This window comes from Lissotriton helveticus, chromosome 6, assembly GCF_964261635.1.
Source record: "Lissotriton helveticus chromosome 6, aLisHel1.1, whole genome shotgun sequence".
Classification (NCBI taxonomy): domain Eukaryota; kingdom Metazoa; phylum Chordata; class Amphibia; order Caudata; family Salamandridae; genus Lissotriton; species Lissotriton helveticus.
Window position 1 is genome coordinate 1,489,535,106 of NC_136067.1, and position 24,848 is coordinate 1,489,559,953.

General features: G+C 43.8%; 1 protein-coding gene across 1 annotated transcript in view; it reads right to left on the reverse strand.

Moving 5' to 3' along the window:
- The window catches only part of RYR2 (ryanodine receptor 2), a 3,071,198-nt gene that overhangs the window by 1,291,442 nt on the left and 1,754,908 nt on the right, over positions 1-24,848 (reverse strand). The window contains exon 58 of the mRNA XM_078648003.1: positions 22,874-22,995. Within this exon, the coding sequence (XP_078504129.1) occupies positions 22,874-22,995 (122 nt within the window). The remainder of the gene's footprint in view (positions 1-22,873; positions 22,996-24,848) is intronic.

Here is a 24,848-nt window from a genome sequence, read left to right on the forward strand (position 1 = left end):
GTTCTCACAGTCTTTAACGGGGCCACACCCACTTCCTGAGCTCCGCCCACTCCCTCATGTGGCCCCACCCACTTCCCTTTATTAGCTCCACCCACATCCACAAGCCTCAACACATCGGAGTCACCACCTCCCCGTATTGAGTTCCGCAAGAAGATGAAGGGCTGGCTCTTCACAAAAGCAACTCGGGCACCTCACACCTACACACCTGCCCAAATCCCTGGATACCCTCCTGGGTTATTAGTGCGCTGTACAAACTAGTATAACATAATATAACATATTGGAAGCCTATGACAAAAACTTAAAAGTGAACTCAAATTGAAGAAAGGTCATTTGAGGACTTGAGGCAGCTTTGCAAACAAAAGAAAATGTGCTTGCACTGCACTGTTTAAAAGAAAGAAAAGAATGAAGGAAGGAATACAATAAAGAAGGCAGTAACAAATGCAGGCAGGAAGAGGAGCACTGGAGTAAGGAAATAAATAAGTAATGGATGAAAGAAGGAGGAAATAAGAAAATAATGTGAAAGGAAGAAATGAAGGGATAGAGGGAGAAACACACCATGTATGTTTGTAAAGCGCATATTCACTAGAGGGGGCCTTGACACCAAATTAAAATTGTTGTTATCCAGCACAATGGCACTAATTTTATCTAAAGATGAAAGACTGGGTGACAACACCAAGATTTTAATTTATGACTGTTAGACCTGGCACCTTGGCGTGAGTCTCCCTTCCACTTTTTGCTGTTGTGCCTCAGATGTTTTGCTGGTGTTCGATGCTCAGGGCACTGCGCCACGGCCAATCCGTGCCGCAGTGCAAGTGCTCCCAATATAAAGTGTATCCGTAATTCATTTCCATGATTGGCTTATTTGGTTTACTGTCAGTCCCCAGTAACGTGCACGAGGAGTGCCGGGGCTTGTAAATACAAGCCCCGGCTTGTAGATACAAATGCTGCTGGTTGCACAACCCACGGAAGCGGCTTCGTAAAATGTGTCTCGGGTCCGCCATTGCAGACCCTGCATACAGTATGGTACTGTCACGCTGACTGTGCAAGTGCACACACTTGCCAGTCCCTAAACCTTCCCTAACCTTCATATCAGTCACCCCTATAGTAGGCCTACGGGCAAGGTGCATTGTAAGCGTAAGGTAGGACAAGCCATGATGTATGTGGCATGTCCTAATAGTGAATTACCGCCCTTTTCGTTCTTCACTATTGAAGGGCTGCCTGTTCTCTTAGGCCAAGGTGAGCTGCTGGAATTATTACACGCTATAGTCCCGGCAGGCTCAGGGAACAAGGTGGAACGTCGAGTTTAGTATGCCTGAACTCAGAATAATAAAATACTTCCTTTAGCAAGGTTTATTTTAATATCCTGTGTTTGCAAATGCTACTTTTAGAAAATTAGCATTTGCTCGCCTAACTATTTCAGCCCGCCTCTGCCAGGATGTGTATCTGCTGTCTGGGTTTTTGTGAGTGACAGGGCTGGGGAATTCCCGGGGACAGTCGGGGTTACCAGGTGGTGAATAGGGTGCTTACACCAGGATGGGTGGGCGGAGTAGTCCTTGACTCTGAATAGGGTTGTGCTCCACCACCACAATACTGGCTCCACCTCCTGCGGAGCGTCTGATGTCCCTGCCCTGCGCCCTAAAAGAAGACGGCAGATTCCTGTCAACAGAGTGCTCCAAACCTGGGTTGAACCAGGCTCAGGCCCCCTGACCTGCAAAGACAAAAGAAACTGAGTATAAACATAGGAGCCCTGCTCCTAACAAATCAGATCTTGTTTTGACCAGGACGAACCTCTGCCTGACTAGAAGGACCAAGAGAAGCTGAAGGAAGGAAACCGGTCTCTGCCCTGAAGGACTGGCCTGCAGTGGTGCCTTGCTGAGAACGGCAAGGAAAAGACCAGAGAGGACTTTGTAGACTTGTGCCTGAAACAATCTCCAAGGGTTTGATCACGAGCTTGCCCCCGGAACGGAACCCCAGGACCGTTGGGTTCTATTCTGCCTGTGCCCGTTTGCTGTTGGGCCTTTAGTTCCTATTCCCTCGCCGGAGTTGTGACTCTGGTGCCTTCGCCCCTCCTAAGGTCGTGACAGCTCGGAGCCTGGTCGCCTCGCCGCAGAGAGCCCCGCTCAAGCTTGAGTCGCTCTCCGCTTCAGTGCCGGGCCGCCCGCTCTCCTGTCACCTCGCCTGCTACGGAGCGCCTTGTGCGCCTCTCATCTTCTCCCGCCGGAATCCTGCATGGAGCGCATCTGATAGCCTCGGACGGTCCGTACTTCGTAACGTACCCGACTGTCTTGCTTTGCCCTCCTGCATACCAAGGCTCGTGCCGCACCTCAAGAAAGGCCTTCTGTACAGTGGTACCGAAGGCCCGGTGCTGGACCCGTCTGCCCGAGAACGCGACGCCCATCACAAATCCACAGGTACGACCTGGCGTGCTAAGAAGTAGTACGCCCCGCAGGCCTGAATGGCGCCTCGCCCCGTGAGCGGTGTCAGACCCCGGATCGCCACAACCCTCCACACCGTCCCGCTCACCCGCCTCGCACCTCAAGGGGGCTCCGAGCCGGACAGATCCTTTGGAGAACTGTTGGCCTCGTCCTGGGTCCGCCCTCACCAGTAGCCGCGCCTGAAACGCCTCGGACACTCAACGCAAGGTACACTTGGACTCTATCCTGAGTTCACATCGGATCCAGGGTCCGCAACAATTGTTTTCCCTGTCATCGCAACGGATAATCTTTTGGAACGTGGCTACCCAAAAAAACTCCTGAAGAGATCGATGAAACGCGAAAGTTTACTCGAAAGAAAAACAAAAAAGGAAACTGACAGGATAGTCTTCGTTTCAACATATTGCCCTAACTCTAATCTGCTCAAAAAGGTGGTAGCCAGAAATTGGCATCTAATAAAAAATCTGCATACCTCACTGAATGTGAAGCCATTATTTGCTTTTCGAAAAAATCAGACGATTGGCAATCATTTGGTTAGAGCCGCTATGCCACAAAAAGAAGTGATGTCGGTTAGAACTTTCTCTGGCCTCCCGCCTGTCGTGGGACACAAGAAGTGTGGCACTATGCTGCGCCTCCAAGGAAGACAGGTCTGTCTTTCAACATAAAAACATTTATTGGAGACGCAATTCCTTCACCAACTGTAGATCACGCAATGTGATATATGGGATCAAGTGTCCATGTGGCCTACTATATATAGGCAAACCAATCAGGAAGTCAGAACACGCATAACCCAGCACAAGTCTCGAATAAGGATGAAGGCCCTCACAGCGCCACTAGTAAATCACTGGCAAAGTATGGCGCATACAGAATCAGAATTAAAATGGACAGTGATACTGAAAGTCGAGAAAGATCTAAGAGGTGGCGATTTGGACAAAAAACTGCTACAGCGAGAAGCAATGCTGATTTTGAAATTTAATACCGTGGTGGAAGGCCTGAATGAAATGTCTGAATTGTACAGACTCAATTAATTTCCACCAGAATATTGCAGCTGATACGAGCACATTAGCGCTCTTGTCCGATAGTTTGTAGTTCATGAATACATATAGATAACAAGGAGCCAGCCCCGAACTACAATTCCCAGAGGCATCTCAACCCGGAAGTGCAACAGCGTTCATAGACGCTTCCTGCACGCCAGCCCGACACCCGTGTCACTTGTAGACACAGAGCGGACATCACACCAAGGCATCACGCCAGCAGGCGAAAGGTAAGCGCAGCCGCACGAACGACCAGCTCATAGAATCAACCTGTCGGGAACCCGAGTGCAAACGTCTGACACACGTTTCCTCTCCCCACAGGTTTCTGATTAATTCCAGACCGCCCTCTATTTCCAGTCACGCCACCAACCCGGATTTTACCAAGTAAGCTTTCATTCAGCCTTTCTCTCGTTACAATGACCCATTTAGGCAGTTCCTACCGATGTATTTACTTACAGAGTCCCCTCTTTCCGTTTCAGATTTCAAAACCAACACATTGTCACCAATCATGTAAGTTCTTTGTTGGTGACCTGATGAGTTTCTTTGACAGGCATGTTGTGAATTTTTCTAGAGTGCATACAGGTCGAGTGACTAGATGTACCTGTTAATTTGTTTTGTAGTTTGTCTTTTCCCGGTTTGTTTCCCAGTAGTGCACACTCATACCAAAGGTTTCCCCCCCCTAGTATGTCCTACATTCAGTGACACCTATCTCCCTTCTCTTCCCTGCAGTTATGAGGTCCTGATGAGAACCCTTCTACTGATTAAGGGTTCGAAACGCGTAGACCGCTTTTCTACACTTTAAGAACGCTATTCTTGAAATAGCCTTTCTCGACTTGAAAAAGTTGTTGCAATTGTACCAAAATAACTGTCTTTGGTGTTGTTTTTGTATACATTTAATTTGTGACATTCTACATTGTAAATACTGATTCGTGTATGTCTGGTATGTGTGAGAGAGTGAGATTTGAATGTGACTGTTGATCAATCACGTATGAATGTTGTTTTCCCACTAATGTGCACTATTTATGCAAAAGTAATTTTTATGAAAATTGTATTTTGTATTGTCCGTGTTGTGAATTGTTCTGAATTTCATGTTGAACTTTAAACCAACGGATAATTTGACATTTTTCATAAATAATACATGTGATTGATTCTGACAAACCGTCCAAACTTGTACTTAGTTTAATTCTTAGTGTGCAGCAACTCAAGTTTTTCTTTAAATAGCAGTTGCAGTATTGGCTTTTGTGTAGTTGTTTAGATCACCTGAACCGAGTCAGAGCCTCAGCGACCCCAGCAATCATGCCACCGGCGTGGGGCGGGGCACTGTATACAGTGCAAATGCTACAAGGCTGCCGGAAGGGCAGGACCTTGCCCGTGCCTAATTTATTATAACCCCTGTCTACTCTAAAGTGTACTTACTTTTACTTGGCTGGCACTGCTCACAAGAAATCAAATCCATGAAATGCTAAAGGGGGATAAATATTATAAAGGTGTGTGAATCTTTCTGTAAATGTAAATCATCATGCTGTGATTTGCACGGTATGGGAAATGCCACCAGCAGTAACCCTCGGGCCCGTGCAGCCTTCCTGTCCATAAACGGCAGTTCCTGGTGGTTCAGGAGCCCCTGTTTTGTGTGCTTCCTAGGTACACAAAACACAACAAATTTTGTTTACCAAACCGGAAGGCAATAATTCCAGCAACCATTCACAATTTCAACAACACACTTTATTTTGCGATGGGGTTGGAGCCTTTGTCGTGGGGGTTGTTAAAATGCCCACAGTGAATATTAACGCAATGCTGCCAAGTAGCGCGATGTCATATGTGACATCCTCAACGAGGCACAGATTTTGGACAAATAATATCAAGTTGCTTGGATGTTCAGGCACTACAACACCCAGAATGCAATATGCTGTCATGTGTCCTCTGAAAAACAATTGGATGCCGGTGACACGCATGGGACGTATGCCACTTGTCAACCATGTCAAATTAAAATCGGCAATCACAGCCAACTAGTGGTGTGGGCCAGGGTCAAACTGGCTGTTGGAGCAAACAGGGTGTGGCTGAAGGGCTGATTGCCTGCCCTCTCACAGATCAGTCTGAGGGCCGTTCTTTGCGGGCTTATTTTATTGTCTGCTAGGCCCGTTTTTTTATTCTCGGGTTTACTAACAGCAATGAGAAATAAAAACCAATGCTGCTTTGACTGGTGCATGTCGACAGTCACCTGAACTAAGTCAGAGCCTCAGAGGCCCTAGCAATAATGCCACCGGCTCGGGCGGGGCACCGTGTGCAATGCAATGCTCCAAGGCTGCCCAAAGGGCATGGCCTTGCCCTTGCTTAATTAAACCTGTCAACTCTAAAGTGTCTACTGCTCTATGACGTACTTTCTTTACTTTTACTTGGCTGTCACTGGCAGTGTGCTAAAGAAACAAAATCCATGAAAGCCAGAGGGATAAAAGAATGTGTTTGATAATCTCTATGTAAGTCATGTAATTTGCACGGGTGGTGTGGGAAGTGCCATCAGCAGCAGTTATCGCAGTAAGTAATAAAAACCAATGCTGCTTTTACTGTCGGTGGTGACGGTCACTGAACCGAGTCAGAGGCCCCAATAATCATACCACCGGCGTTGGGCGGGGCACCGCACCGTGTGTATTGATATGTCACAACGCAAAGAATCGTTCTGGTAACATACATGTGACACAACCAGCGTGCTGCCAAATGACGTCCCGCCCGACCCTGATTTCCAACGTCCCCAACGCACTCCTCTATGTACAACACTCCCGGGTCGAGATAACCTTTCTAAAATAAAAATGATCTCTGCACAGCCCCCCGCAGCTGGCTGTAAGTCCATTTGTGCCACATCAAACACTTAAAAATACAGAGAACAGTAAAGAACACTTTTAAGCACCAGGGGCCTTCAGAAGCACACTTGCTGACTGACATATGAGAATGGTGCTGTAGATAAAAGACACAACTCAACAATGCCTTCTTCTGTTTACTACTTCACTGGTGTCCGGCAACATTGTCCCTGCCTCCATTAAATGTCAGTACACAATCTACTTAGTTTAGCACCGTCTTGCTACCAATTCATTCAAGGAACAGAATGACCATCACCGCTATAAATGAGGCAGACCCAGACCGACTGGCACACTGACATTCTGCACGCACAAGTGTTCTCTCTCTCTTTCAGCAGCACCGTTTTCAAGGTATCATTTCCTAGTTTAGTTTATTCGTGTAGTAGAGAGTAGTTTTACCGTCTTTGTGTAACCTCTTCAAAATCTCTCCACTGAAGCGGCAGGATCTCATTAACAAATTCTTTCTTATTACCCTACACTCTTTTGTTTGCACAAGAAGTTTATTCATATTCATTTTCGAACAACAATATTGATTGCACAAAATACTGAAATGTGCTTTAATTGCACTTTTGATTTCACCTTTTTTAAAATGTTCACAGGGCAAGGGAACATCCTATGAAAACCTTACTTGGAGGAAGGCTCCCGTGCTGAAATTCAGATCAAGTATTACATCTGCCTTGCATCAGTGCCAGTTGAAGATGTGGGCTGAGCCAATAGAGTTAGTGGGTGGAGCCAGTGGAAAGTGGGTGTGGTCTCCGACAAATATTTGAGCACCTGGACTTCATATTTTACAAATTAAGCACTGAGGCTATTCCACTTTCTTTAGCAATATAAAATACTCAGTGCGTCTCAGTGGTCACCTATACTGCAAGCGCGTGTGGGGGGGTGTTAGGAAGATGCTGTAATCCATCAGACTGACAAAAATCGCTTTTGTCACAGTTTATTATCAGGGATGGATGTAACTGGTGTAATTCAGTGTAGTGGAATCACACGGAATTTCCAAAGAATTCCATGAGATTATGCTTAATTATGCAAGAAGAGTAATTCTGCATTTAGCAATTATTTTTAGCAAAAAATGGGCGTGAGATGCATTTTGAGCTAGGAAAAAAACCAAAATTCAATACACATAGCAGGAGCAGACACTCCTGCTCATTAAATGTGCTCTCTCAGTAGTATCGGGGGACTAATTACCTATATTTATGCGAGCAGCAATAATCATGTAAAAATTGTCAATTCCTCTTAAAGAGTAACGCAGAAATACCTAAATTACTTTGATAACTCTGGTGTAATTGAAATTATACCTGGCCCTAGTTTATATCCCAGCCCCCGTTTTCATAGAGTTTAGGATGAGTTATATTGAGGATTTCAACAGGCTCGCTTCTTTGAAAGTTGGGTTACAAATTTGGTGCAATCAAAAGGTGATGATTAATCAAGTTATTATTCTGGAAGACATATTCCATGGCTTGATTATATTAAATCTAATTTTCTAATCTTGGGCAGATGAACCTTATTTGATGACCCCAAAAGAATTAGGAAATCTGATGTGCTTTTGGCTGACAACAGCTTTCCTTGAGGAAGAATAAGGCAGGGGGCAGTGGTGGAGTAAAAAATAAAACTATTTTTGTCACTTTCTTACTACTTCTATGGGTATTGAACCTGATTAGCTGACCACACATAATCTATGGGAACGAGGACTGCTGTTGAGGTTCAGACTTGCAACTATCAGAAATGTTGTTTCCCAATAGGTCAGCATGGGGTTACCAATGTACCAGCTAGTCCCTGTGACAACATCTCCCCAAATTTTGTTTCACTTCCAATTTTTTGTGGCTGTTCGAAAGTCATCCTTTTGCTCTGTTCACCTACATTTTTTGCTGGATGATACTGGTTGTAAGTGACTCTGACTGTACCCTGCTTAAAAAGGTACATGTAATTGGGTACACTTACAATTGGCAATGACAGACCCTATAAGCCCTAATAGATAATGGGGCCAGGGCGTGCAATCTACCTACAAGTCCCCAGTATATAATAGAGCATGGAGGTTTAGGGGCACTGCACTTGCATGCGTACACTGCTGAGTGTCTGCTGTCATTTAAAAGGCAAGCCGGGCTTTGCAGACTGTCTGCAAAAGTAAATTTTGTGCAGACTCAACGTTCGTGGTATGAACACTTTAAAGGTTATAATCTACCTTATGTTTACATATTAGGCAACCTCCAGGTCTCCCCTAGGTGTCCCAGGGGTGGGGAGTCCATGTAACTACAAGCAGGGACCTTATACAAGATGTGTTATATGCTCTGGTGAGGAAAAACTGAGCAATTCATTTTTACCTATTGTAGATACTTATCTCCATAGGCTAACATTGCAATACGTTATTTAGATATAACTATTGCTAGGAAAGGAGAAAATATCATTCAATGACTTAAAAGATTGGTATTGATAAAGCAATCATCTTGCCCCTGTTGAATTTATCATAACTAGTACAGAAGAGAAGTTATCGAGCTTTCTCTTCGGTACGCCAAAATCAAGCCTTCTAGAGGTCTCTGCTGATTGGTCAGTCATAACAGGCTTAGCCAGGCTGCTTTGATTAGGTGGCCTGGCTAGAGCAGAGGTTATCTGATGGAGAGAGCTCTGAAGCTGAGGAGGATGGATCCTGCAGAGGGGGGCTGGGTAATTCAAACTGAGCTCAAAGAGAGAGCAGATCAGTAAGGAATGCCAGACGTACCTACCTCAACATGCTGTGCCCCAGCCAGGTGCTAGGCTTAGGACATGAATTTGCAGAGGTAAGGGGCAGGGGGTCTAATGAAAATAAGCCAAATTGTGGGTTAGTTTAGCTACTTCTTACTCCTCTGGATATAAATCATCCATGTTGGATTTTGGAAGTTCAGTGCTTTGTTGCACAAGAAGATGCCACAATATGCAAAGTAGTCATGCTTTTGGGTGGCACCCAGCTTCTTAATGGAAAGAGGTGACCCCCTGCTTGTCGCCTCAGAACACTGAATAAATACGTGAGAGCTGCATAGTCTCGTAGAAATGCTGCATGAAACTACAAGGAAAAAAAAAGGACTGCCCTGCTGGAACCTGGATTTACACTCAAAGGCCTGCACTCCGGATGACGGTGACTGCTGCACAATCTGGTACTACAGCCCTGGGGACTGTTCCTTGCTTCAAGAAGGATGAAGGAGTGAACTTCTTGCAAGCTACAGGTTAACGTAGCCCACCTGCATAATCTTCACCAGAAGTCTCTATCCTGGAGTGCATCCAGTGGACTTTTAAGGATGTGGCCAGTTGCATTGTGGGGATTGCATTCCAGACATCCCAAGGACCACCTAGGAGATTCCAAACCATTGCATTGGTGTTTTGGACATTTTGAACTTGCAAGGAGTACTTCAGGAAGCACCTCCTGAAGTTTGGGGATGTTTTGTGAAAAAGCTCCATGAGGTGACCTACCAGACCTTGAGAGTCAAGCCGACTATCTTCAACTGTGACCCGGCCAGGATTTTAGGTTCATCCCACTGAAAGCTCCGGAGCTTCAGCCTTCCAGGATTTGACCGGGACTTCGCGGAAAGTCAAGCCAGCGAACCCTCACTGAATCAGGCCTCCTGTAGAAGGTAGAGTGTAAGATGTAGGACAAAAAAACTCCAGAAAAGTTTCTAAGTGTGGAGGTAGAATTTTGAGCAGGGCCTCTCGCTTAATGTACCCAACCAGGGCTCTAAATTGGTCAGCCTAAAAGTTCGACTTTGTCCCGGTTAAATGCAACAAGATGTCCCAGAGTAGCGCTATGGATTTTTAAGCAACATAAAGTGGTTAATCTTTAAAAATTCATATCTCCAGTTCCCTATATTGGATTTTTGTTGTTGTTGTGTCTAATTGTTCATAAACATATTTCCTATTTTTATAAATTGGTGTTGGACTTTTATTGCGGTTGTGTCTTATTTATTTGATGTATTGGTGTTTTCAAATGCTTTACAGTCCTGTCTGCTAAGTTAGGACTGACTGCTCGTTGTCAACTATCAAGGGTTGAGTAAAAGGCTACTTTACTGAGACCTTTACTGGACCCTATACCATGTTAGTGGCCTTATTACTAGTGGTAGGTGCATACTTACCCCTATGAATAATCAACTTTCCAACAGTGGTCTTTCTATCAAATACACTACATGTTTTTTCTTGCCTGTATTGAAAAAGTACCACCTTATACAATGTAGGCTTGCCTTACTGTTTTCACAAAGTTTATGTCTCCCTGACACCTGCACTTTGGGCGATTCGTTTCTCTAAATTTGAAGTTAGTTGAAGGTTCAGTATGCATTATCATCAACTTTTGTGATTTTCGCTGAGATCCTTGGATTTGTATATTCACTATTGTATGTTGAACTGTTAGGATCAATTTTTAACTGGGCGAATTGTAAGTCCTGTGTATGTTGATGCTGAAGATGTACACATTTTATCACTAATTTATGTTAATTGGGTTGCAGTTGTGCCCTCATAGTATGTCACCAGCTTGAGGAAAGGTTTGCTATACCTTTCTGGTTTGCTTATTTTAGACAATGTCAGTTATTGTCCCATCAGTTAAAGCTGTGATCCTTTACTGACTGTTATGATGGATTTTATGATTGCTGTATGACATTTATATATTTGCTATCTTTTTTGCTCTCTGCATCTACTAATATTGATATGTAATGGTTTCAGCTATTTTTGTTTGTGATGAAATTGAGGCATTTTAATGTAATTTTATTATTTGTTTTGATTTGATTTGATTTACTTCCCGACTTCAAGCAGACATTAGATATTGATGTGGTGGTTCACAGCCCTATTGAATCTGCCATTTAGAGGTAAAAATCAGGGCATAAGTGAAAGAAACATTCAAGGATGTCTGTTAGACCTGGCATCTTTTGGCGTGATTTCTCCTGTCTTTTTGCATTCTGACCTTTTTGGATTGCCTGCTGTATTTTGTTTCTGCTGGTTTTAGGACTCTGGGTACTTTTTCACTACTGACCAGCGGTAAAGTGCATGTGCTCTGTGTATAAAATAAAATGGTATTTGGTTTCGCCATGATTGGCACATTTGATTTACTAAAATGTCCATAGTACTGTACATGTACTACATGTGCCCAGGGCCTGTAAATCAAATGCTCCTAGTGGGCCTGAATCACTGATTGTACCACCTACCTGAGAAGTGTTCAAACCTGTCTCATGTCTGCCACTGCAGAAACTGTGTGTGCAGTTTTAAACTGCCATGTCAACCTGGCAAGTTCACCTACTTGCCAGGCCCAACCCTTCCCTTTTATTACATTTAAGGCACCCCTAAGGTAGGCCTAGGCAGCTCCATGGGCGGAGTGCTGTGTATTCAAAAGGTAGGACATGTGATGTTGAGTTTTACATGACCTGGTAGTGAAAAACTGATAAATACGTTTTTCACTAAAGCAAGGCCTATCTCTCCCATAGGTTAGCATTGGAGCTGCCTTGTAACACTTTACAAGTGCAACTTCCAATTGGGAGCAGATACAAAATTGGAGTTTGGTGTCCATGGACTCAGATTTTAAAAACATATCTTTTAGTGAAGTTGGTTTTATTAAATTGCAGGAATAAAATGCCACTTTTAGAAAGTTTTGTCCGTCAGAGCACCAAAGCTAGTAATCATTCAATAGACACCACTTTTCGGAAAGCCCTGATACTAAAAGAGAACAAACCACAATGCTGTTTTATTTATTTATTCACAGAAAAAAACAGTCAAGGTCCTGAGGTAAACCCGAAAGTAAAGGTAGGTTTGAAACAGGTGGACCTGACCCAATCTGGGGAGTTTTTTGGGTCCAAAAGAAATACAAGTGTAGGCAACCTTACAAGGGAAACTGGAGGTCTACATAAAGAGTATGCAGAAACAACACACAGTAGTTGCTATAAATGTAAGTTTCAGTCTGTTAACAGAAAAAAAGAGAACAATAATAGAAACTCCAGCACTTTAAAATCAAAAGACAGGTTCATCATTATTCAATTTTTGTCTTAAGTATGTTTAGAATGGTGTATTTGGTATGAGTCATGTTATCCCTTAGTGTGATTTAAAACCGTTTGTATATTGTTTTTAGAAGGGCCGAAAATAATGTAAAATTCATACAAATGTTATTGGAATGATATGTTAAGTGCGCATGTTTAATGTTTGAAATATACAAAAACATGATAAATCAAAATAAGCTTGAGACAATTAAATAACTTGGCCTTTCTGAAAAGTTGTGTCTATTAAATAATTGTCAGCTTGGGAACTCTGTTGGACAAAATTAGTAAGGGGTTCAACCACTTTGTACGTGAATGTTTAGAAAGTTGCCATTTCCTTACTGTGCCTCCGCCTGTCCCTAAAATAAATGTCTGGGTTGGATGATAACTGGGCTTTGTGAAGTCCCTATAGACAGTCACACAAAAGGGAGCTGAAGTGTGCCTTGTGTATCCTGATGGCCCATCTCCAGGCTGATGGGTCTTCCTGAATAAGAGGATCAGGGAAGAGCTGACACTTGCATCTAAATAGGGCTGTGCCTGTCCCTTCACAAAGAGCTGTATACCACCCTGTAGTGTGTCAGGAGCCAAGACCAGGAAGGGCAGGGTCTTGTCCACATCAAGGACCTTTCTTTGAACTCTCCCTACTTAAAAGACTAAACACCTCTGACACCATATACGCAGAACGCTTCTGAGGACATTCTTCCAGGAAGAAGACCTTTGGTGCTGCTAGAAGAACCTGCCACTTTGCTGCTTGCTTTGCTGTGTTGGTCCCATGTTACTGAAGTCTCAGGGATATCAAAGACTTCATTTGCATCTTGCTACCAGCACCTGGGCTCCTCAGCTGTGAGTCCTGCTCTGCGAAGTGGTGCCAAATCCAGTCCTGGGCCCTTCGAAGTGAGTGTGTCGTGCTGCATCCCAAGAAACCAATGAATCAACATTGAAGTGTCATTGAGAACTGGTGCATTCCATGCGGAATCAATGCACTGACTCTACCTGCACCAAAACCGTGGACACCGCGCACTGAGTGCATCTCCAGGCTGATGGGTCTTCCTGAACAAGAGGATCAGGGAAGAGCTGTCACTTGCATCTGAATAGGGCTGTGCCTGTCCTTTCACAAAGAGCTGCATACCACCCTGTAGTGTGTCAGGAGCCAAGACCAGGAAGGGCAGGGTCTTGTCCACAACAAGGGCCCTTCTTTGAACTCTCCCTACTTCAAAGACTAAACACCTCTGACACCATATACTCCGAACGCTTCTGAGGACATTCTTCCAGGAAGAAGACCTTTGGTGCTGCTAGAAAAACCTGCCACTTTGCTGCTTGCTTTGCTGTGTTGGTTCCATGTTACTGAAGTCTCAGGGATATCAAAGACTTCATCTGCATCTTGCTACCAGCACCTGGGCTCCTCAGCTGTGAGTCCTGCTCTGCGAAGTGGTGCCAAATCCAGTCCTGGGCCCTTCGAAGTGAGTGTGTGGTGCTGCAACCCAAGAAACCAAGGAATCAACATTGAAGTGTCCTTGAGAACTGGTGCATTCCCTGCGGAATTAATGCACTGACTCTACCTGCACCAAAACCGTGGACACCGCGCACTGAGTGCATGATGCAACAAATTTGGCTTACAGCGCAACCTCAAATTTTTCAACACAGAGTCTCTGAATAACCGCTGCTGCGTGAGTCTCCGTCAACGCATCACCGACGCCTGCGAAGCCCCATCCCCGATTCCGAAGCATTCCCGGCCCGGCGTGGCTTCTACCCAATCCATCACCTTCAGCCCAGTGGCTTGACATCGACGCCTGAGAACCAACACACAATGCTCTTGACACTGACGCCTCAACGATTTTGCCCGACTTCGGAACTGACAAATCACCTGTGAAGCTGATGCATTACCTCCAGATTTCAACTCATCGTCCCCAAGCATCAATGCATTCAAGGTACTGTCAGCTGGTCTGTGTGACTCCTGTATCCGGCCCACGCTCCATCACGGTTCGACTGAACTTTTGGATTTGCCCTGGTCAAGCCTGATCAGACAGCCCCAGGTGGAGCTATTGACTTCCAAGCACTGCAATTTGATTTAATATTGCAAAATTCATATCTTGACTTGTGGATGTTGATTTTTTGTAGTTTGGTCTTGTGTAACTCAGATAAATATTGGCTCTTTATCTAAACGGGTGTGGAGTATGTTTGTTGGTGTTGACACTGTGCTACTGTGTGAGTGTGTGTATCTGTGTGTGCACAAAAACTTTACAAATTGCCTCTTTAGTTTAGCCTTACTGTTCTGTGCTAAGATACCAGAGGGTAAGCACAGATAAACTTTTTGTGTGTACTGCACTTACCCTGACTAGTATTGTGGTTCTTGTTTGGACAGGGTGCATACTCAGTCAACCAGAAACCCAATTTCTAACAATGTCGGTCAAGCCTTCTTTTTTGTTGAGTCATTTGGTGGAAAGGTGTTTTTTAGATGTCTGCAATATGCAATCAGTTATGGCAGTCAGTCCTGCAGCTTAAGCTATATCAGTTTCACGACTATGGTTTTAACTCTAGATTTACCTAATCTATTCCTCAGTATCTGTAATGTACACATTGGTAACTAAACAGTAATTATTGCAAGTTACAGCTAAATTACACCATACTTGTATTAATAATTTGACATCTCCCATTGTCAGCCTCATGCCCTGATACAGAGTCAGAATGCACTCACGTTAAAAGCATCTATGCTGTCAGAGTAAAAAGGCACATGTGACTGAGGACTTCACAACAGGCCCTCAGAAAAGGTAAAAACGGACAAAGCATTAAAGGGAGAGCACCCCATGTGGATCAAATTTCTCACTTTTCAACATACATATTTGTTCTCTCTCAGTCCCTATCTCTCTGTCACAGTCAACTCTCCCTCGTTATCTCCCTCTCTAGACAGGTGGTGCAAAAGCAACGCAACCCCTAAGGTGTGAATTATCAAGCCACACAAGGCTCCAATGTCTGGCCCTGAGCGGCTTGATAAATCAGAAGTAACGCAATGCAACGCAAATCATTGCATTGCTTTACTCTGCCTCAGGGAGGCATTACATGGATGGTGCCTAGGTGTTCCCACAAAAAAACCAGTGGATTTTGAAGCGTTATAAGCGGCAATATGATGAAGCATTTCATTATATAGTGGGTGAGGGTAGTATTAAAACATTTGTTGATTTTCCCTATTAAAAAATCTGTTGATTTTCCCTTCTATCATCCCTTTTCTTTAACCCCTTCCCTAGGTTCTCTTTTGGATAGATACTCGAACAGAATAGTTCATGGCAGGGTCTCTTTTGTGATGTTATTTAGTCCTTCTCTTTTTGTGCGTTTTGGGGATTTTGAACCTGTCCCAGATTTACCATTCATTACTGGTAGACCTGGGAATGCACTAAATTAACAAAAGGAGGAGTATCACCACAGCGAATCATAGATTCAGAATGGGATATGTGTTTGAAAAAAGGAAATTTTTTCCTTTTGTAAAAAAACCCTCACTCACCAGCCTAGTGGTGACATGCTTCATCATTGGGGTCCACCCTGATGACCGAGTGCCATCAGGGTGCGCTGCGACACCTGAACTACAGTGGAGTTGGTTGTTGTGAGTGATAAGTGTGGAAAACAAGTGTTAAAAATTGTCCTGGTATAACTTAATAGAAAAAACTTTATTCGTAAGCTACTGGACAATATTTAAAAAAAAAAGTGTAAAGATACTGAAGGGGTGATTAAGACCAGGAGTATCTGTGTGGGTGGTCTACATGTTTCAACGTATGTGTGGTAGTTACCAGGTTTTCTTCAGGACCAAGGTGCAAGAAAATGGACGGTCTGCACCCCCTAAAAGGTGTATCCAATCCTAGATTCTTGGTGCCAGGATTGCAAAAAGTCTGCAATCGGTATGGGCTCTAGCCTAATTATGGGCGAGACAAAAATGAAAAGACCTGCGGGAGGGAGAAAATGAAATGTCAGCAATCATAATCAAACTCATTTACGTGCCTGTAACGTAGTGTTGACTCTCACGTGTCTGCATGCATCATGCGGATCCCATTCTATACATGTATATGGCCTGGTAATTGTTTTAAAGCCAGGTTGGTCACGGCAAGTTAATAGTGGTACTAGATCACCGTTTGTGAAGATAAGTGTCTCCATATAGGTTTCTGGCGCACTCAAACACACAGATCAATAGGTGTGTGTAAAGTGACGCTTAACCTTAAACTATGTGGTCACACACACAACCGAACTTTAGGTGGGGTGAGTCTTTCTACTCACATAAACTAACGTGAGATGGGAAAGTAGCAAAAGCGTGCATATAAACCCGTACACATTTACGACAAACATAGACATATGGACAAATAATACAAATAGTTTCAATGGGGGGGGCTTACTCCTAGTTGGTGTCCTTAGAGCATCGTGGGGCAGAGGCTAGGAATCTCTCAGCAGTGAACGTATTCTGTCGGGGGTAATGAGATAAGGTAAATGATGAGCGTGGTTACAAAAACCAGCGTGGTGATGCGGCTTATGGTGGTCCCGTAGCGCGGGATCAGTGCTCCGGAGTTGTGGAGTCGATCGCGGCTGTGGGAGAAATGGGTGGTAGTACTTACAGTTATGCTGAGCTCGGACCGGCCGTTTACCTATGTGCCTTCCCGCTGTCCCCGCTACAATGGCATCTGCTCCCAGTGCTTGTAATGAGCGGAGCTGGTTTCCGGGGTGGGCGGGGCTTGCAGTGGGCAAGTGGGCGTATCAGCGTGTCCGAGCGCTAAGGAAGCCTGGATGGGACAAATCCCCTAGCAAAAAAGAGAGTGAAAGAACCAGGCGTAACAGTGTTGGCGTGGTAACGGTAAGTCAGCGTTGTGGGCCGCCCGGAACAGATTGATTTGGTGACTAGGCGGGTGCCTTTTCTGTGCGCTGAATATGTTAGCGCTGACTGGTAAAGGCCAGTGGGTGAGAAAGGCGTCCGCGGGAGGCGTAACTACTATAAAATTGAAGAGGCAAAATGTACAATGAAAGCTCCATGGTGCTGGCCGGGGGAGATACATTGAACATGTGGTGTCCCTAAGTGGGCTCAGTGTGCCAGTTACTATGGGTACAGAATGGGAAAACTGTAACTAACAAGCAGGCAGGCACCAAATGGGGGTCCGGCATTAAAGGGGCTGTTTTTCTTCAGTGGCTGCGTGGTCACGGTGTCAGTCTCACAAAGCGCCATGAGGCTTTAGTTAGCCCTGTCTATATCTCACTGTATAATGACAATTTATTTAGTCAATTGGCAGGGATGATTGGTTTAGTTGGCATCTATAGTACTGACGCCCAGGGAATGGTATCATTCAATCCTGTTTTGTGCATGGACAATCTGTAGATCCAGCGCTGTTCCTTCTCGAAAAGGCGCTTTTGCAGGTTGGGGCCTGGTTTGACCTGCTCAATTACTGTTCATATCATGTCGTTGGGAGTGTGCTGTGCTTCTAAAAAATGGTCCGTCAGTCTGGTTGCACTCTTCTTGCAACGTATAGTGCTCCGATGTTCGCAGATGCGCTGTTTCACCTTTCGCGTTGTCATGCCGACATAGGATTTTTCGCATGTACACTTGATAAGGTTTATGACATTGCTGCTGTTGCAATTTGTGTGCGATAGTTGTTTCCAAACTTTGACTTCCTCCAGTTTGAGTGTCTTGGCGTTGTTGGTTAGGTGGCACACACTACAATTGCCACACCTGAAGTGTCCAACGATTTCCGGGAGTCCCCAGGCCTGTGTGATACTGTGGGTGTTGTTTAGTTTTTCTTCTTTTGGTCTGGTATTGACAAGGGTGTCTTTCAGACTGTATGGTTTTTTGAAGGAGAATAAGGGTTTCTCCCAGTGTAGGTTTCCTGTGTTGAGTATTGCCCAGTGTTTGTTGATACTTCTGCTCATTTGGTTAGAGATGGCGTTATAAGTCGTGACACAAGTTAGTGGGATTGTCTCATTGGTGGTTGTTTTATTTTCAAGGAGTGCATCCATTGGATGGTTTCTCGCCCTTTTCTGACATTTTTGGACTATTCTCAATGGATATCCTCTTTGCCTTAGTTTGGTGGTGAGATCCTTGGCTTGTTCTTTGTAGTCAGCAAGTTGGCTGCAATTTCTGCGAAGCCTCAAGTACTGGCCATAAGGGAGGTTTTCCCTCAGTGGGCGCGGAGGAAAGCTCTCGAATCTCAATAGATTGTTCTTAGCAGTAGGCTTGAAGTGTGTTTTTGTCACCAAACGGTCATTGTCCTTGTTGATCACAATGTCAAGAAAAACCATTTTTTTCTTTGTCAAAACAATTGGTGAATCTTAAATTTTGGTCACACGTGTTGATCCATGTGATAAATTGTTGCAGGGTATCAAGTGGTCCCTGCCAGATGGCAAGGACATCGTCTATGTATCTTTTCCAGAACCTTATGTTGTTCACATAGGGGTTCTGGTCGCTGAGGATGTATTTTTGTTTGAAATCGAACACATATAAACCGGCCACACTGGGGGCAAAAACACTCCCCATGGATGTACCTCCTATCTGTAGGTACAAGGAGCCTTCAAATTCGAAGTAATTTCTTTTCAATGCTAATTTGGCACATTCCAGTATGAAATCCTTTGGGGTGTTGAAGGTCCAGGTACAGTTGTCCAGGGTTTTTTTCAGTACGGCTATGGTAGCATCCTGTGGTATGCTGGTATATAAGCTTTCGATGTCAAAGCTTAGTAGGATGGTGTCTTCATCCACAATAGTATCCAGTAGGAGTCGCAGGAGGCTCTTTGTGTCTTGTAGATATGTGGAAGTGGACTGTACTATGGTTTTAGGAAAAAATCGCAACATCTGGATAAGGGTTCCAGCAAAGAGCCAATCCCAGACACGGGGGGGGACAGCGGGAAGGCACATAGGTAAACGGCCAGTCCGAGCTCAGCATAACTGTAAGTACTACCACCCATTTCTCCCACAGCCGCGATCGACTACACAACTCCGGAGCACGGATCCGGCGCTACGGTCACCACCATAAGCCGCATCACCATGCTGGTTTTTGTAACCACGCTGATCATTTACCTTATCTCATTACCCCCGACAGAATACGTTCACTGCTGAGAGATTCCTAGCCTCTGCCCCACGATGCTCTAAAGACACCAACTAGGAGTAAGCCCCCCCATTGAAACTATTTGTATTATTTGTCCATATGTCTATATTTGTCGTAAAATGTCTACGGGTTTATATGCACGCTTTTGCAACTTTCCCATCTCACGTTAGTTTATGTGAGTAGAAAGAGTCACCCCACCTAAAGTTCGGATGTGGGTGTGACCACATAGTTTAAGGTTAAGCGTCACTTTACACACACCTATTGATCTGTGTGTTTGAGTGCGCCAGAAACCTATATGGAGACACTTATCTCCACAAACGGCGATCTAGTACCACTATTAACTTGCCGTGACCAATCTGGCTTTAAAACTATTACCAGGCCAGATACAGGTATAGAATGGGATCCGCATGATGCATGTAGACACGTGAGAGTCAACACTACGTTACAGGCACGTAAATGAGTTTGATTATGATTGCCTTTTCGTTTTCTCCCTCCGACAGGTCTTTTCATTTTTGTCTCGCCTAATTAGGCTAAAGCCCATACCGATTGCAAACTTTTTGCAATCCTGGTACAAGAATCTAGGATTGGATACACCTTTTAGGGGGTGTAGATCGTCCATTTTCTTGCACCTTGGTCCTGAAGAAAACCTGGTAACTACAATAGGTTGAAACATGTAGACCACCCACACAGATACTCCTGGTCTTAATCACCCCTTCAGTATCTTTACACTTTTTTTTTAATATTGTCCAGTAGCTTATGAATAAAGTTTTTTCTATTAAGTTATACAAGGACAATTTTTAACACTTGTTTTCCACACTTATCACTCACAACAACCAGCTCCACTGTAGTTCAGGTGTCGCAGCACACCCTGATGGCACTTGGTCATCAGGGTGGACTCCAATGATGAAGCATGTCACCACTAGGCTGGTGAGTGAGGGTTTTTTTACAAAAGGAAAAATGTTCCTTTTTTCAAACACATATCCCATTCTGAATCTATGATTCGCTGTGGTGATACTCCTCCTTTTGTTAATTTAATACCTTACCTAGGGGAATAGGAGTACACTCCGTTCACACTTTGTGAATTAATCCCTTACTCTCCCTTCTGTTTTTACACAGACCTGGGAATGCACCAAAATGCTACGCCTTCCCAGGGGAGGTGTATGAGGAGAAATATCTTCATTTCTTCTCATTCTGCAGCACACATAGAAAGAGAAAATTACCTCAAGGGATTGTTTTTGTGCAGGAAGGTGCCCCCTCCTGCACAAAAAATATCTTGCTTACAATGGACGCAGCCCTGACCATGGCACAAGGGTGCCTGCATTGGTGCTAAGCAGCACATTGTGCACCAGCGCTGGGAAAGACAGGAATGAGACATATTGTGATAAATACAGTGGATCCTGCCCTTTCCTTGTTAGGCAGCCTTGCTGCTGCACTGCTATACAATATGATAATATGACCCATACGCCCTCATTACGAGTCTGGCTGTCCATGAACCGCCAGATTCACATGGGCATTGGCAGTCTTCCAACCTCCTTTTTACAACTAGGGCGGTCAAACTGCCATTGCACCACCACAACCATCAGAGATCCCTGGTGGTGAAGTGGTGGTCTTGAGGCTGCAATACGCTTGGAGGGATAGAGGTGGTCCCGCCAAGAATATTACGAGTTTCCTCTCCGCTATGGTTTTCATGCCATTTCCTACTCCATGAAAATCGCGGCAGAGAGGAAACAAAGGGGGCACTGTACCCTCAGGGTCATGGGGTGCATACAGGGGGCATATGTTGTGCCCCACGTATGCATACACCCCAGTTCCTGCACTGCATGGACTGCCTTTCATAGGCATCACCATGGGACCACCAAAGAACTGCCTGCCAGTGACTGAAAAAGTCTTAATCTGGCAGGAGGTGCATAGTGCGGTAGTGGGGCCGTCCCGCTCCTGCTCCGCCAAGCTCGTAACCTGGTCCTATGTGTCTTGAGAGCACAGGAAATTAAACTGCACTTCCTACTTCCAGTCCACTCACACTGTCCACAAATGGATCACTTAGGCCACAGTTTTTCAATAGATCACTGTGAGAAAATTCCTCTTTCTGCCTGGTAAATTTTATTGCTTGTTTCTATACTCTATGCACAGTGGCGCTGCTCTCCAGTGCCCAATGTATGTGCTCTGCCCCTAAGATATGGTACAATAGGCTAACTCCTAATTGGCATATTCTGCTTTCCAGGAAGGCCACAGTCTATGGTGTAGGAAGTTTACCTGTGGCATGGTAAGTTAAAGGCCAACTACAGACTACAGCACCTTTTGTGCCATCCACTAGTGTGACACGAAAAAAACATGGATTCAGGCCCATCGATGGAACCTGCAGTTTAAAACTGCAGTCTGACTTGTCAAAAACATTTTGACAGGCACAAACCATTCATTTTAATTGTTAATAAGCTGCTACTAAGTAGGGCTTGTAGCCCATAAGATAGGGTGTCTTGCAGTTAAAAGTAGGACATGTAGAAATGTAATGCTACCATGTCCCTTCCGTAAGAAACTCCTAAAACCAGTTTTCATAGTCCTAAGAGGAAAACTGGAATACAGATTGATATTATTCATTTTTCTAAATGAGGTTTGCGTCAAGTTAGAGAAATTATTCAATCACTATTTTTATAATATATTAAAATCCAATTCAACTATGAAGTTAGAATAATGAAGTGCAAAAACATCTCCCAGAACAGAGGAAATGGCTTAGGACTGATTGGTAAATCTCACCTGCGCTCCATCGTGGTTGGTCTGAAATTGTGCCTAGGTCCCAGTCACAAATTAGCAGAATTTTCTATTGGTGCTTTAATTTATCTTGCCACTTTTTAATCTAAATCTTCACAAAATGTATTTCTCGGGTTCCCCTTAATGCATTTTTGTTGCTTTGGTGTCATTTTGCTTGTTACATTTTTCTCTAGCTATATAAAGTGGAGTCTAATATATATTCTGTTGTGTTTTTGACTTTTTACCTGTTTTGGAGCTTCTAAATGCTTTACACATTTTCAGCTAGCTAAGCCTGCTTGCTCTGTTTAAAAGTTACTAGGGATTGAGCTCATGTTTGAATTACTTAAAACAGGTGTCTGAATGACCTGTGGAGGACTACCATACCACACGCCAAAATTAAGAATTCACTGTCTCACAATCACTAGTTCTACTTGACAACACTTGCTCTACCACTAGATCACTCACTAATCAACAGGTCAATTGTATCATGAGAGAAATGTCGGAAAGAACCAAAGTGTGTAGAAATGGTTATTGAAGTAAAACTGTAAAGTATTGACAGTGAGTTATGATAATTCAAATAAAATGTTCAGTTATTACCAACCCTGATTTAAAGTTGCTCCACGTAGAAATAATGATCACTGAACTAAAACTGGAGTATTGGCCATGATTCATGATAATTCACACAATAGCTCCAGCTAGCACCAATTCTGATTCAAGTTTGGTCCACCCTTATATAAAGGCCCGTTTTTTTACGAAGGGGCACATTTTGTTTACCTTGTCACCATTTCTTTCTCCTTGTTGGATGCATGTCCACCACTACTGAGCGGTCGGCTGGCGGTGGATAAGAAGTAGAGGCGATGGTTTTTGAAATATTGGTCGATCAACGGGAGCACCACCTAAAATAAATATGATGTTGAGATTATTTATGACATTTAGCAATCGGATTAAAGCGAACACAAGTGGTGAATTATTATTCCAAATGGTTGTTTCGAACCACACAATGAGAAATGTAACCTATACATGTGTTGTTTGAACTCATTAAAGCTTTAGAAATGAACACATATGATATTCAGTGAGGTAAATACAACCAAATACTTAATGAAAAAAAATATATCTGTATTCTTTCAGGAAATGTTAAACAGGAGCTGAATAAGTTCATGTCATTATTTAATTTAAAGAAAGATCAGTCTATCATATTTACATCACTTCCTTTACTCAACAACTGTGCTTAGTTTGAGCTGGTTGCCATTTGGGGAAGAAGGAGGAGGAGAAAGACAAAAAGATCAGCAGAAAAGGAGAAGGGAGGTACTTGTAAGAGTGAGATGAAGGGGCACGGGTGTCTGGCAGTTGAAAATAAGGCCTGAAGGTAATTCAAGAATACGCAGCCTTGGTATTCGACACAGTGATTTTTAATAGCATCCCGCAGGGGAGTCTTGGGTACTGGAACTCATTCTTTTTCAAATTAAGCACTGCTTAACAACTGCACATGTGAGGGGGCAGATTTACAAGCCCCTTGTGACACTTTTGCACCACCGTTGCATCACTTTTGTGACGCAGCATTGGCGTAAACAATACGGCCAATTTACAACGTGACATATCAAGGGAGATGCATCACATTGTAAAGCCCTGCGTCACATTCTACCTGTGTCAGGTAAAATGTATGCAGGGTGGGCGTTTCCACACAGAAAAGCCTCGTAAAAGTGATAGAGTGAAATCTACAAGATTTCTCTGCATCACTTCTAGGATGCCACTGCATCAAAATATTATGCCTGCTTAAAGCAGGCGTAAGGAGTGATGCAGTACAACAAGTATAGGCCTCAACATGCATTTCTGGAGTTGTATCGTGCTTGGGACACAACTCCAGCAATACGTGACTTTTGGGCCAACAGATGCGTCAGAATTTCAGATGCATCTGTCAATCCTTGCGCCATGGTGCGCCGTTTTGTAAATACGGCGCATCCATGGTGGTGCAAGGGTTTCTACAGATGCGTTAGTTTCTTGTAAATCTGCCTCTCGGAGTATAAATCCCAAGAAAACCAGTAGTCTATCACAAAACAGTGTACTATGAATACTCTACTTTCAAATTTTTTAGGTGCACTCAGGCACGCTCGGAGTTTGAGGTTGAATCCAGAGCTATCACCTCGATCCGTTGATAGTGTTACTATGTCCAGGGAGCTCTGTACTCTCTCTGAATTCAACTTTGCCAATGATGCTGCACAAATAAACTAACTAAAATGTGCAGTATAGCTGTAATTAACTGTAATTTTGCTATCGTGTTTCTGCACAAGTTGTAGCACAAACCGGTGGTGCAGTGCATGGGGCAAACAATGTATAGGACTGTTTTATTCCTCGTGTCCTTTACAATGCTGGTATACTGATTTTAGGTTTAAAGTAAATGCACATAATTGTAGCGGTGCCTAATTCAATCTTACTATTGAAAACTCATACCACCAGCTGGTCAACATTTTTTATGATACTGCAGTTTCAAGACTCGTGATCTGGAAAATGTTCTGACTGTTGATTACCTCATATAGACTAACCGTCTGTGGAACTCCCATATTACTAAATAAATGTAGATGAAGTAGAAATATGAAACATTTCTGTTATCAGACATTTTTGTACTCTCTGTGATAGAAATATCTTCATGTATCATCTTAGACTAATATCTATCCTTGCTACTATAGAGAATTTAACTGTGTCCCATTGTGCAGTCCAATAAAAATAAAGGAGGCCCCCTACTGTTTAAGGT